At 35.3% G+C, this 13,201-nt stretch overlaps 1 protein-coding gene across 19 annotated transcripts in view; it reads right to left on the bottom strand.

Moving 5' to 3' along the window:
- The window catches only part of CHD9 (chromodomain helicase DNA binding protein 9), a 223,213-nt gene that overhangs the window by 57,459 nt on the left and 152,553 nt on the right, over window positions 1-13,201 (bottom strand). For all 19 annotated transcript variants that reach the window (XM_072632204.1, XM_072632210.1, XM_072632202.1 and 16 more), the window contains 4 exons: window positions 9,961-10,137; window positions 6,577-6,720; window positions 6,232-6,487; window positions 5,779-5,989 (listed from right to left, as the gene is read on the bottom strand). In XM_072632204.1, the coding sequence (XP_072488305.1) occupies window positions 5,779-5,989; window positions 6,232-6,487; window positions 6,577-6,720; window positions 9,961-10,137 (788 nt within the window). The remainder of the gene's footprint in view (window positions 1-5,778; window positions 5,990-6,231; window positions 6,488-6,576; window positions 6,721-9,960; window positions 10,138-13,201) is intronic.

Below are 13,201 nucleotides of genomic sequence, written 5' to 3'. Positions count from 1 at the left end.
CATATTTGCAGTTATTTAGATGTACAAGTGAAATATCAGAGTAAATACTTTTTTTTTTCCTGTGGTCCAGCTAACCAAATTATAGTTCTATAACTAGCATGTGATGCATGGCAACTACACTTTGCTGACCTGATCTGATTATAACACATTGAGGAATTCTTTTCAACACAAGCTTTTTTTATTGCTTGCTGCACACAACGAAAATTTAAAATGTGATTGTACATTATTTTTATTGTAAATAAGGAAAGGAAAAGTTGAATGATATCCAATTTCTGCATCAAGCATCAACTTCCTTTGAATTCCTCTCATTCCTTTCCACCTCAAATATTCCAATTACCTAAACAAAAGTTGCAAACTCCAAAATAATAAGAAAGGCTAGCATTTACAGAGCATTTAAGATTTGGAAAGAGCTTATAAACATTATCTCATTTGATGTTCACAATAGATTTAAGATTTAAGAGGTAATCAAAAACCAAGTGAAACAAAATGTAAGAAAAATACCCCAGTAGTCTGAAAAATGGATACTATATTCTTGACATTTCTTTCTTTTCCTACTGAATACAAAGTACTTGTCACATCTTTAGGTCTTGTCCATACAATCATAATGTAAGTTCTAGAAATGTATCTTCAAAAAAAATTGGATATCCCAAATGGTTAATTATAATTATTTGCTTTGAAAATAAATTTTATTTAAATGAGAGCTCAAATACATTACATAACAAAATATTTTTTAAAAAATTGGTTCTTGTTACTTCAGGTGGTATTGACCACCTGCTGCTTAATAAGCTGCAAACTCCATATTTTGCTACACTGTTGCTCGATAATTCATAATTTATTCCCTTTTAAAAATTTTACATGAGTTAAAAAGCTGGACTCCAGATGGGGCACTACTAAAATTTGGTCAGATCACACTGGAGAGTGGTGTGAGATAAGAAATCAAATATTCTGACATTTCTCCAAAACAAAAATCCCCGCCTCACCCCGGGTTGTGTAGAGCCACCAGGGGATTCCTATTTTCTGTTACCAAAGGTTATTGTGGTGTGATGGCTAGAGTTTGGTCACCTTAGATTACTCTAAATTCAGAGGTAAGGAAAAAGGGAGGTGGCATGGTTTTATAATCTCTTGGATGGAGACGGAACTCTGTAGAATGAACATCATATAACATCTGGACAAATGTGGTCTGAGATGTGACTAGGGCTTTGAATTTGACTTTTCTGTAAGATTACATAAACTATGCTACTACAGGTTAAACAGAGGACCTCAAACGGTTACATTAGATAAGCTGTGAGATTTTAAAATCACTTTGTTGACAGAATTGAAGGTGGATTACAGTGAGGAGAGATTTAAGGCAGGCAGACCAACCAACAGATTATTTCAATAACACAGGCCTGAGGTGATAAAGCCTGTACTAGAGTGGTGGCAGTGTCAGAGGAGAGAGAGGGGAGCATATCTGAGAGGTGTTGTGAAAACAAAACAAAACAAAACAAAATCCAACCTTGACTAAACACTATCATCCTCTCAAGCTATTAGGCTATTCCTCTCTCTTCCCTTTCACAGCCAAACTCCTTGAAAAAACAGTCTCCACTCTCAGATTTCACACACTGAACAATTCTTTGCAATCTGGCTTCTGACTTGATAACTCAACAAAAACTATTCTTTCCAACGTTAACAAAGGTTTCTGAAATGCTAAATCTTTTCTCAGGCCTCATTGTCAAAAAAAATCTATCTGATGCATCTGAAAATGCTGACCAACCTTTCTTCCCATATATTCTCTTTGGATTTTTTTGACAATACTATCTCATGGTTCTCCCCAATCTCCTTTATTTTTTTTATAACTCATATTATGCCCCTTAACTGTGAAAGTGTTCTAAGGTTCTGTCTTAGGTTCCTACCTTTCTCCTTTTACACTTTCTCCTGGTAACTTCATAGTCTCCTAGGGCTTAATTTATTATTTCTATGCCAATGATTTCCATATCTGTATTTTCTAAAACAAATCTCTCCACAGAGCTTCAATCTCATATCACCAATTGCCTACTGGATATTTCAAATCAGATGCCCCAGAGATATCTCAAATTCAGGTACCTAAATCAGAATGCATTTTCTTTTTCCACCTTCACCCCTCCCTCCCATATCTTGCAATGTATCCCTTTCCAGACTTCCTTATTTCTAAAGGTGTTACAGAAATTTTTTAAAATTATACTCTATGTTTGGGGTATGAGCCTATCAAAAACAATCTCATTAATCAAAACTATTCTAAGTTAAACAATTTTCTCCTTGGAAAGAGAAAAGTCCAAACTGGCAGGATTCCCTTACACCCCTGGAAATCTCTCTAACACAAGAAATTAAGAGTTACAATTTACAGCATTTCAAGCGAGGAGACAAAATTTCATAGTTAAGATTGAATAAGGGTTAAGAACTAAGATAATAGTTCAATTGATATCTTGCTTCATCAAATGGAACAAGAGTCATGTAACTTTTTCAAACCCTTGGAAAATAATTTTATAAATCATTCTGACTCTCTTCAACTGTTTCCTTCAAAGACTCTCTCTCTAGTTCGTCAAGAATAAGCCAGAGATATACTCCATTAATTGAAATAATCAGACTCCTTTCCTTCTCTTAGTTTGATTAATAATGTAATGTAATTAACGTGTAAGGGAAGGTAAGTAAGAGTTTCTCAGATATTTCAGTAAAAGGTGATGGTATGCAAAGGCTAAAAAACAGAAAAATTCAAAGATAAAGGGAAGAGTCTTCAGATAGAAAACAGATATTCCCATACTAAAAAGGAAGGGAGGAAAGAATATCTCAATTGCCTATGTAGAGGTCAGCAAGACATTGAATGTACCTTCAGGGAATAAATAGTATTCACATCTTTATCCCTAGGAAGTCACTCATTTTCAAAAGATTCCCAAAGGCAAACAGATGGTGAAAAAGACTGAACTAAAACTAATCACCCTAAAGCTATATATGTCAAGAGGCTTATGTAGGGAAGGAATTTTTGAGAGAGGAAGAATTTGTCAAAATGCAAAGGGTGATTGATCTAGCTGAAAGGGTTTAGCTACACTCCAGCTGAAGAAAACAAAGTACTTCCCAGAGCAACCAGTAGGTGAAAGGGGAAAAAGACTGCAATGGCTCAGTGAAGAGAGGCCAGAGGATTTACCTATCCAGCAGAGACACAGCACCCTGAGAAGCACAGCAGTCAAAATTTCTGCAGCAGCAGCAGCAGCAGCAGCAGACCTTGGTGAATGCCAGCAGTCACTCAGTGATGTGACTGGCACAGTCCAGCTACAGTAGAGCCTGGTGATAGTCAGCATAGTCCCCTAGTAACCTGCTTGATCCAGCCCAGAAGCAGACTGGCCCTTTCAGCAGAGATACCGAAGTCAGTAGCCCATCTGAGAGACAAATCCAGCAGAGATATTGAGCCCTATAAAGAGAGCCAGCCCAGATGAACAGTGGGGTAGTGAACTTTGTGAGGATACTCTGGAGACAAAAAAGGCACTGAGGTCCTGTGAGTTCTGAGTATCCTTGATCACATGTGTCTCCTATATGTGTGCCTCACTAACACTGTACATTCATGCCCATTCTTCCCCACTTCTGAATTTTAGGTATACTTGTGGGAAAACAAACCCTTGAATTTGGGGGTAGGGAGAAACTTTGAAACTAACTTGCAATGAAAATAAATTTGCTGCCTTGACCTAACTCCATTTTGTTTTAAGCTTTCATTTTGTGACTGAATGTAATTACATAAGTTGTGTAATAAGATGTTAGTGACACAGTTCAGCAATGATGTGTCCCCCTCCCAAACCTTATAAAAAGCTACTTATGTCTATGTCTATATGTATGTCTCCCCAGATTTGGTAACTGCTAATGATACGAGTCCTCCTTTCATCATAAGCTTAGAACTGTAACCAGCTAATTTTCAGTTAGAATTCTAAGAAATCCACTTCAGCCTGTTTGGCCTTAGTTCACCAATGAGGTTGGCTCCTCTGTTCCCTGCATCTGAGACTCATGTTCACTGTTTGCTTGAGGGCAATGCTGATTGACAGAGATTTGCAGACTCATCAGGCAACCCATTCAGAGGGAGAATTGTAGCCTCCAGCTTGGTAGAAAGGGAACCCTGTCAATGAGTACCAGTATGAGACACAATTACTAGGAAGCCCTAGGAAATTAGGTTGGTGATACGTTACCAGTGGGGTTATTGCTTACATTGTCTAACAGATAATGTAAACTAAGGTTGGTACACATTTGACTAATGAAGCTTAATTGCTATTGAATTATTGAAAAGTTTAAATATAATTAATATTTCCATCACACTAAATAATGGTAAGTTGGTTTTGTGTATGCACTGTATAAAGTGGTACTATACTTGCTAAGTTATTTGAGTAAATGTCTTTGATAAAGAACTGAGCGTACTAGTTGATTAAGGGGAAGCACACTAGTGGGGCATGATCTAGTATTTAGGGGGCTCATGATCTAATGCTTAGGAGAATAAGTACCCAAACTGTTATATCTAGAAGTTCTCCTTAGAAGCAGTCTGGGAACCTAACCAGCCAATGATGGTGTGAGTTTGGAAAGGGTGGAGTTAACAAAGGCCTGATAAGTACTGATCTTCATGGCCCCAAAATCTTGTCCAGTCACCTCTAAAATTCTACCCAAAGAGAGAACAGAGTTCTAGGTGAATGTGATTAGGTCTTTGTAAGGTGTATGTGTGTATGTGTGTGTGTCAGTGCACAGCATTGTAGGATTCAGACTAGGATACTGCTTTAATATTTCTAAAAGAGGGAGAGGGTGTATGTGTAGTTTGCTTCCACAGAATCATGTGCATCCATTCTCCCAGGTTTATAACTTATTATCCTTGACTTCTCCATCTCCCTCAGCCCAATATCCAACGATATCCAATCAGTTGCCAAATCTTGCTATTTTTCCCTCTACAATATCTCTCACAGCAATTATGACTTCCACAAAGCTACCACCTGAGTTCAGGCCTTCATCATTACTTGCTTGCACTAAAGCTATGGTCTTCTAATTGGTTTCTCTGCCTGATGTCTTTCCTAGTTCCTTTCCATCCTCCAAATAATTGCCAAAGTGATTTTCCTTAATTAAGCATAGATCTGACCATGCCATCCCCTACCGAATCAACTCCTGGAGCACTGCCTCTAGGATAAAATATAAACTCCCCCAGTTTGGCTCTTACAGGACTTCACAACTTGGCCAAAACCATTCTTTCTATTTTTATTATATATGGACTCTTTTCCATACTTTATGGTCTAATCCAACTGGACTTGTGTCTACTCCAGATAGCACTACATTTTCTATCTTCGTGTCTTTGTAATGGTCATCTCCCACTGATGGAAAGAACTCTATTGTCACTTCTGTCCCACAGAATAATGACTATTTCTCACAGATGCAAGTCAAACACTCCTTTCTAAGGACTTCTCAGTTCTCATCAACTGCTAGTATTCTCCCTCAACTACTGTGCATTTATCTTATATTTATTCTGCATACACTTAAATGAGGACATGTGGCTCTCCTGATAGCTCTTTGAAAACAAGGAGTTTAATTTGTTTTTTGTTTTTGTATCCCCAGCACCACATGCAGAGCCTTGCCTAGCACAGAGTACATACAATAAATTCTTGTTGATTGATCACTTCAAAGAAATTATTTCTTATCCTAGGCAAAGAGCAAATCTATGTGATATTACAATGGCACAAACAACATATAAAATCAAATACCACAAACATTATGCATAAGTTTTTTTCTGTGGACTGCAACTTGTCTTACCTCTTATGTATAAGATAGTCCTCCAAAATGTCAAGGCAGCGCACCATCTGGGAGAAGATGAGCACTTTATGCCCACCTGCTTTCATTTTTGGAAGAAGTTTATCAATGAGGACCAATTTGCCAGCAGACTGGATCATTGCTTGAAGATGAAAGTCAGGAGCAGCTGGGTTATGTGTTTCTTTAAATTCCCCAAGTATTTTCTCCTCAGCACCTGTAAAATAAATATAAGCACACATAATAAACATACAAGTACATCAACTCCTGACTGTATACATATTCATTATCTGTACTGATGGTTATCTAGATAGCCAAGGAAAAGTATCACAGCCTGGGCTCTTAATCTATCTACTGAACACACAAATATGATATGAAATTTGAATACCTAGGGCAGAAAAGTTAAGCATACAGTAAAAGACTTGACAAAGTATTACTCTGCAATTCTAAGGAAGATACCTTTGATAAGATAAGGGTGGTTACAGCATTTTCTGAGTTCCATCATGGTGTTAACTAAATTAGGTACATTGGCTTGTCCTGCTCCTTTGGATAAAAATGCAAAATTCTTTTCCAAGATAGCCCGGTAATATTTCTTCTGAATGTTAGTAAGTTCTACTTCAATTATGGTTTCCTCCTTAGGGGCCAACTTTTTTTCTACATCTTCTTTTAATCTTCTCAACATCATTGGTTTTAAAATGGCTTGAAGCTTTTGCACCTGCAGAAAATGTTAAATAGTTGTAACGGATATTTATGTAAAAATAACAACAAAGATAAGAAATTTGATGTCCTTTATTTAGAAATTACCTGTTCTTCTGTCTTGAGATCTCCAAATTCTTGCATGAAAGTAGATTCGGAGGGAAATCGTAAGGGTTCAAGGAAATGAAGAAGACTGAATAGTTCTTCAACTGTATTCTGAAGGGGTGTACCAGTCAAAAGCACCTTGTGTTCCTACATCAAATAAGAATGGTTCATATATCAATTTTTCTAAGTACCTCAGTCAACTGAAGACTTGCTCTTACCTTTTCAAAAACACAGTTGCATACCTAAGAAATATATTGTACCCATCATCTTCAAAATTTAGTTGAAAATTCATCTCTAGTAAGTTCTCCCTAATTAACTTTACCCAAATAATACTTTTATTGTGCATTTCTTGAATGCTTCTTTAACACTATTTTAATTTCCACCTATTGATGTGGTGCTTAGGTAATAAAACTCATTTCACATGTGTCATCAGCTTTTCAACTGGAAGACAATTTCTTTTAAGAGCTGGAGCAATGACCATTTCTTCCATAACTTCACACAGTTAAAATGAACAAATATTTACCAAGCATCTACTATGTGCCCATGGAGCTTATAAGCCAGTAGGTGAATACAATATACAGAAATCATTGTAATACAAAACAGGTCTTAATAAGTGCAGTAAAGGTATAAAGTGCTACGTTAAGTTTGAAAAGGGAAAGGTATTTTCTGCATTTTCATACAAAAAGTGGCATATGAACCTACATAAAGAAGGGGTAGAATTTCAGGAGGCTAGAGGTACAGGCAGTTGAAAAGGGGAAGCAAAGGCTAGACTCTAAGCTAACGTAAGTATACAACTCTACCTATTCATTTTTGTATTTGAATGAAATTAATCCTGTTGCAAAAAAGGGTAGGATTCTAGTTTTTAATTTATATAATCTAAAATACAAGTGTTAAGAACTGATTAGAATAAATTAGTCAATAAGTACATATTACATGCCAACCCATGTGTATAGCATTCTGTTAGGAACTACAGATAACAAAAAACAAATGTTAATATGGTCCTTGACTTCAAGAAGTACACACTCTAGCTAGGATTGGGGTCAGACTGTAAAGGGTTATAATTGCCAAACAGAAGAGTTTGTACTTAATCCCTAAAGTACTAATAAGCCACTAGAGTTTACAGAATAGGGGAACGACATGGTCGAATTTGAGCTTTTGGAAAATCAATTTTGACAGAAATGTGAAGGGCAGATTGGGGAGGGAAGAAATCAATCAATTACTACAATTCAGTTAAAATCACTTTTATTTTTCAACTACTATTTTTCTAACTAGGAAAATAAATTCCCCCAACTTTTATGAATCACATCTTTTTTTAGGACTCACAATTCAGAGTTTTTAATTTAACAAATACTAAAAATAAGACAGTTCAAAAAGAAAATTTACTATTATTGATTACCATCATGCTAAAATATAGAATCTATCCACAACACCACACATGAAGAAAGCTATGAATGTTAGCAAGTTTCTTCCATGATTTTATACCTTAGAGCAGGGAATCTTAAACCTTTTAGTGCCATGCACCCTAAACTAATTTTACTTAGTTAACAATTTTTTTTTAAAGTTCATAGACCCTAGGTTAAGAACCCTACCTTTGCATAGCAATATACATACTGAGTGATTAAAAATTGTCTAGTTGAAAAAATTAACACAACTAGGATAAGAAAAGAAGTGTTGAAGTGGGAATTAAAAAAATTTTTTTTCATGAAATATGATGCCACTAACAACTGGATATCTGTAGAGAGACCAGTACCAGTTCCCAGAGGGAACCCAAATATTTCCTTTCTCCAATCAAAACAATGTCTTATTATCTAGTTCCCAGCAAGCACAGGATGCCTACTATCAGCTGGCTGCTAATTGCATATCCCTATCCAAGGCCTCATTACACTCTAACCCTTGGATACCATCCTCTTTTGAACAGGACCACCTACGCTACCATTACTCCTTAACATCCTTTGGGCCTTGCTATATGTTCTGTTACTTTCCCTGCCTGACTACTATCTGGCCTTTCCACCTGATTTGAAGCAAACATGAACATGATCCCTCCTTGACGTGCTATCTCCTTGAATTTGAATGTGAGCTCCTCAAGAGGAGAAACTTTTTAAATTTTCTTTGCTTAGTGCAGTGTTTTGCACAGAGTGAGGGCTTAACAAATACTACATCATTCTACTTTATTTTTATTTCATTCCATTCCATAGATTTATGACTACAGAACACCTCAGATCTGAGACCAGTTAATGCAAACATATAGCCATTTCCCAAATAAGTAGTCAAAGGATATGAATAAACAGTTCTAAAAGGAAGAATTATAAACCTTTACTATATGAAAGACTGCTTCAAATCACGAAAAAATTAGAGAAAAATGTCAGACAACTTTGAGGTTTTCATCCCTCATCTAGCAAATTGGTTGACATGACAAAAGATGAGAAGAGTAAATATTGGAGGGGCTACAGGAAGAGGAACACTAGCACACTGTTGGAGGACATTCAAACTGGTCTATCCATTCTGGAAAGCAAAATTAGAATTATGCTATTAAAGTAAATGGGGCAGCTAGGTGATGCAATGGATAGTGCCAGACCTGAAATTCAAAAGTGGCCTCAGACACGTAGCATGTATGTGACCCTGAGCAAGTCACTTAACCCCATTTGCCTTAGTTTCCTCATCTGCAAAATGAGTTGAAGAAGCTCTAATATCTTTGCCAAGAAAATCCCAAATCCCAAATGAGGGACATGACTAAAACAAATGAACACCAACAATAAAGCACCTATAAGTACCATATACTTTGACCCAGAGATACTAGTGCTAGGCATATGTTCTTGAGAGGTATAAAATAGAAATAAAGGTTTCATACACAAGAAAATATTTATAGGTGCTCTTCTTCATACAGGAGTAGGACTATGGGTGTATATTTTATGTGATGTTAAACTTGGTTGGTTAACTTTTCTGAACTCCTTTTTCCCTTTTTTTTATCCATTGTTATAGAAGATGGCTCCTGGATTATGGGGGTGAAGTGTGTTTGGGCATTATGGGAAATGCTGGTGATACAAAACAAACGATTAAAAATATAATCACTCATTTGCTTTTCAATTCTAGGAAGTCTTTTCAATGGAAATTATATTAATTAAAAAGAAAAAAAAATAAGGCCCTACAAAAACAGAACCCCTCTAAGATACTCCCAGTATTTAAGGGCTTCAAAATATATGAAAAACACAAATATCTGAATTCAAAATCAAAACCAAGAAAGCTTAAGATCACAGATAATAGTAAAATAAATATAGTCTCAACATTTTGAGAAACAAGGTTCAACTTTGGCCATTTCCATTTGACTAAACAATTTCAGTATATAAATGGGTAACACACTGAATTAATGTTAAAAATGAGTTTACTTACCAGATTCATGAGTTTCAGACCTTCTAGGAGTTTGCAATTTTTATTCTTTAACCTATGTGCTTCATCAATAATCACACATCGCCATTCAATTGCATTGAGCTCTCCACAGCCTCCCAGAATCATTTCAAAAGTGGTGATTATGGCCTGGAACCTGTATGCTCCTCTAATAATACGCCCCTGGAAGTTTATTAACAAATTTAACAAATTGACAAAACACCTTAGAGGCCACATCTCAGGTTTCATTTCATTGTCACTAACATAAAATTATATTAAACTTATATATCACATGATTTTTTCCATAGATTAAAATCTAAGAAAATTATTTGTATCATAAAAACCTTGAAAATGTGTAGTAAATTTATTAAATATTATATGGCTATGCACTTTTCAAGATTATTATGGTATATATTTACAAATAAATTTGTGGACGTTATGTTAATTCATTACAGTATTCAAAGAATTCTTTCTAGGAATATATACACATATATGTATATATGCATGCACACATAATTTTTAAAGACAATTATATATTTCATTTAAACAACAACAAAATTTGGCCAATAAGATTTTTTTTAAAATGCGTTTATTATTTACAGATATATTGCAGTTGATCAAAAAGCCTAAAGCTAACAGTCCACTGTAAACTAAATTATCAAAAACCAATCATTTACAGTGTGACTACATCTCTGATTTCATAATTTTCCTTGTAGTGACTGACCTTGGGAATTAAACCAGGAACATCTTAGAAGAGAGAATGAGGGAATCATGTGTTCTGATTTATCTCAACATTAGACAGCCATCCACAGGGCAATACTGTATACTAGATATGAGCCAACTGTATATTAGGTACCATATTCTATTAAAGTCTCTAAAAAAATCACAATTCTATTAATATCTTCTGGTATTTGTTTTACAGAACTGGAACTAGAAGACCTGGCTTTGAATCCTACACCAAATTTTATGGAAAAAGAAAGTAGTGAATTCAGAGTCAGAAATCCAGAGTTAAAATGGAATCTCTATCAATTAATACATTTGCGACCACGGACAAATCACTTAAGCTCTCCGAGTCTCAGTTTCCTCATACAATTTATATTATGACATGGTATAAATGATCCTTCCATTTCTAAATCTATGATATAGTACAACACGTATTCTCAGAACCTCCAATTCTTCCTTTATCAAATGACAATAACAACACTTGCACTACCTCCTGTTCCCAACAGGACTGTTGTGAGGAAAGCCCTCTGCTGTTGTTGATAAACTTTAGGATGGGGTGTTATTTTAAGTCACTGTTGTTATTAATGTAAGCAGTAGTAGAAAGCTGAGATAAGATTCCTAAATAACTAATCATATCAATTATTTTCTCAACGTTGATTTGACGAATTTGTGATTTTGCTACTAGGCTGATCTCAATACAGTTCTATAAACTTTCAAAAAAAAACTTGGCTGGTATTCACCATTAACAGATCCTGGATAAACAATTTACAGTGACATACCTTTTCAAAGAGGAAGCTCTGAAAGCATTTGTTTTCCCCAAATTTAAAATTCATAATAATAATGCTAATAGTGAACATACATAGCCCATACTATGTAAGAGGACTGTGCTTAGTGCTTTACAATTTGATCCTCACAACAACCCTGGGAGATAGGTGATATTATTATTTTCATTTTACCGGTGAAGAAGCTGAGGCAAGCAGAAGTTAAATGACGTGCCCTCGGTCACACAGGTAGCAAATATGTGAGGCTAGATTTAAACTCAGGTCTTCCTGACTCCAGGCTGCCTCAAATCATGTCTCAGTATATGCAACTTCTTCAGTCAATTCTAATATGGAATATTTTAAGGTAAAATAATTTAGGTAGTATAATTTTTAAGATATCATAAGGGATTATGATTTATTTTGGTTATTTAGTGAACAAACATGTTTGTTATACATAGCAGAAATGTGAAGATGCTTTGGTGCCATATTACAATTCATATTAAATAACGCAAATATAAAAATGAATTATAACCTTGAGATCAAACTCCTTAAGATTCCCAGAACTTTTTAAATTCAGAGAGTTGTAGTAGCTGTGTGACCCTGGGCAAGTCACTTAACCCTGATTGCCTCCACAGAATAATAATGATGATAACAATAACAATAATAATCAGAGGGTTGCATTATATCACCTCTAAGATTTACTTCAGCTCTGAAATTTTCTGATTTCCATCTTTCATTCTTACTACCTTTTTAACCTTATGCAAGTCATTTAACCTCTAGGCGACACAGTCTCCTCATCTGTAAAGTAAGAGGAAGTCCTAGCGCGCTCTAGATCTATACTCCTAGTATTTAGAAGAAGAAACATATACAGCTATAAATAGTAAGATGTCCTGATCTGCATAGAGGGTGAAGAAAGGGCTAAAGTCGTTAAAATCAGTTTTCAGTAATGTGTTCAGAAATACTCAAAGAATTCCAGAACATTAATCAAAATTTGCATGTAGCCTTAAAGTTCATAAAAATAGCTGTGGCTATAGGAACAGAACCAGTCACTTTTGCTGATTTATATCTGTAAGAGGTAGATAATAAGATGTAAATGAAAGGCAAAATAACACACTAATAACAACCCAAAATCACCAGTTAGCACCATAATTATACAAATGTAATAGCAACTCTTTAAGTACTTTCATAATTTTGAAGACTCATAGTACTGAAGGTTCAATGAAAGGATAAAGTATTATGCGAGGATATTAATGAAGTAGAGGGTTTTTTTCTTTATTTTAACTAATTACTTTCACCATAAAAGTAAATGTCTTTCCCCTAAGATTAAAATCTCCCTTTTCATGTTTTCTGGCTTATATCTACTTCCAAGAAATTTTTTCTTATGTTGCTTGTTCACATTTTTATGTCCTGTGTGTTTGGGGTGGGGAAAGACAATAAATATCCAGACTGAATGGCCAAAATAAAACAGGAAATGTGGCTCCACGAGACAAGAGTAAACCACTCAAACACTACTCAATAATAGTGCACTTAATTTTGCTTTCTTGTCAAAAATCTAATTTTAAAGAGAAAAGGGTTTTGGTGGCAACACTTCATCAGAATAGAGTGAGTCTTACCTGGCTAAGATTTCAAATGTGTAACCCCGGAACTGAGAAATTAACCCTATTAATTGCAGAGAAATTGTCTCCAGTTATCACCAGCTAAATGAACTCCAAATTCAATTTTCACTTAGGAAAAATATTTTAAAATTCAGCTAGCTAGAATAC

The sequence above is a fragment of the Notamacropus eugenii genome, chromosome 1 (assembly GCF_028372415.1).
Source record: "Notamacropus eugenii isolate mMacEug1 chromosome 1, mMacEug1.pri_v2, whole genome shotgun sequence".
NCBI classification, from domain to species: domain Eukaryota; kingdom Metazoa; phylum Chordata; class Mammalia; order Diprotodontia; family Macropodidae; genus Notamacropus; species Notamacropus eugenii.
Note: the sequence above shows the minus strand (reverse complement) of the source record. Positions and strands in the feature narration are given on the sequence as shown.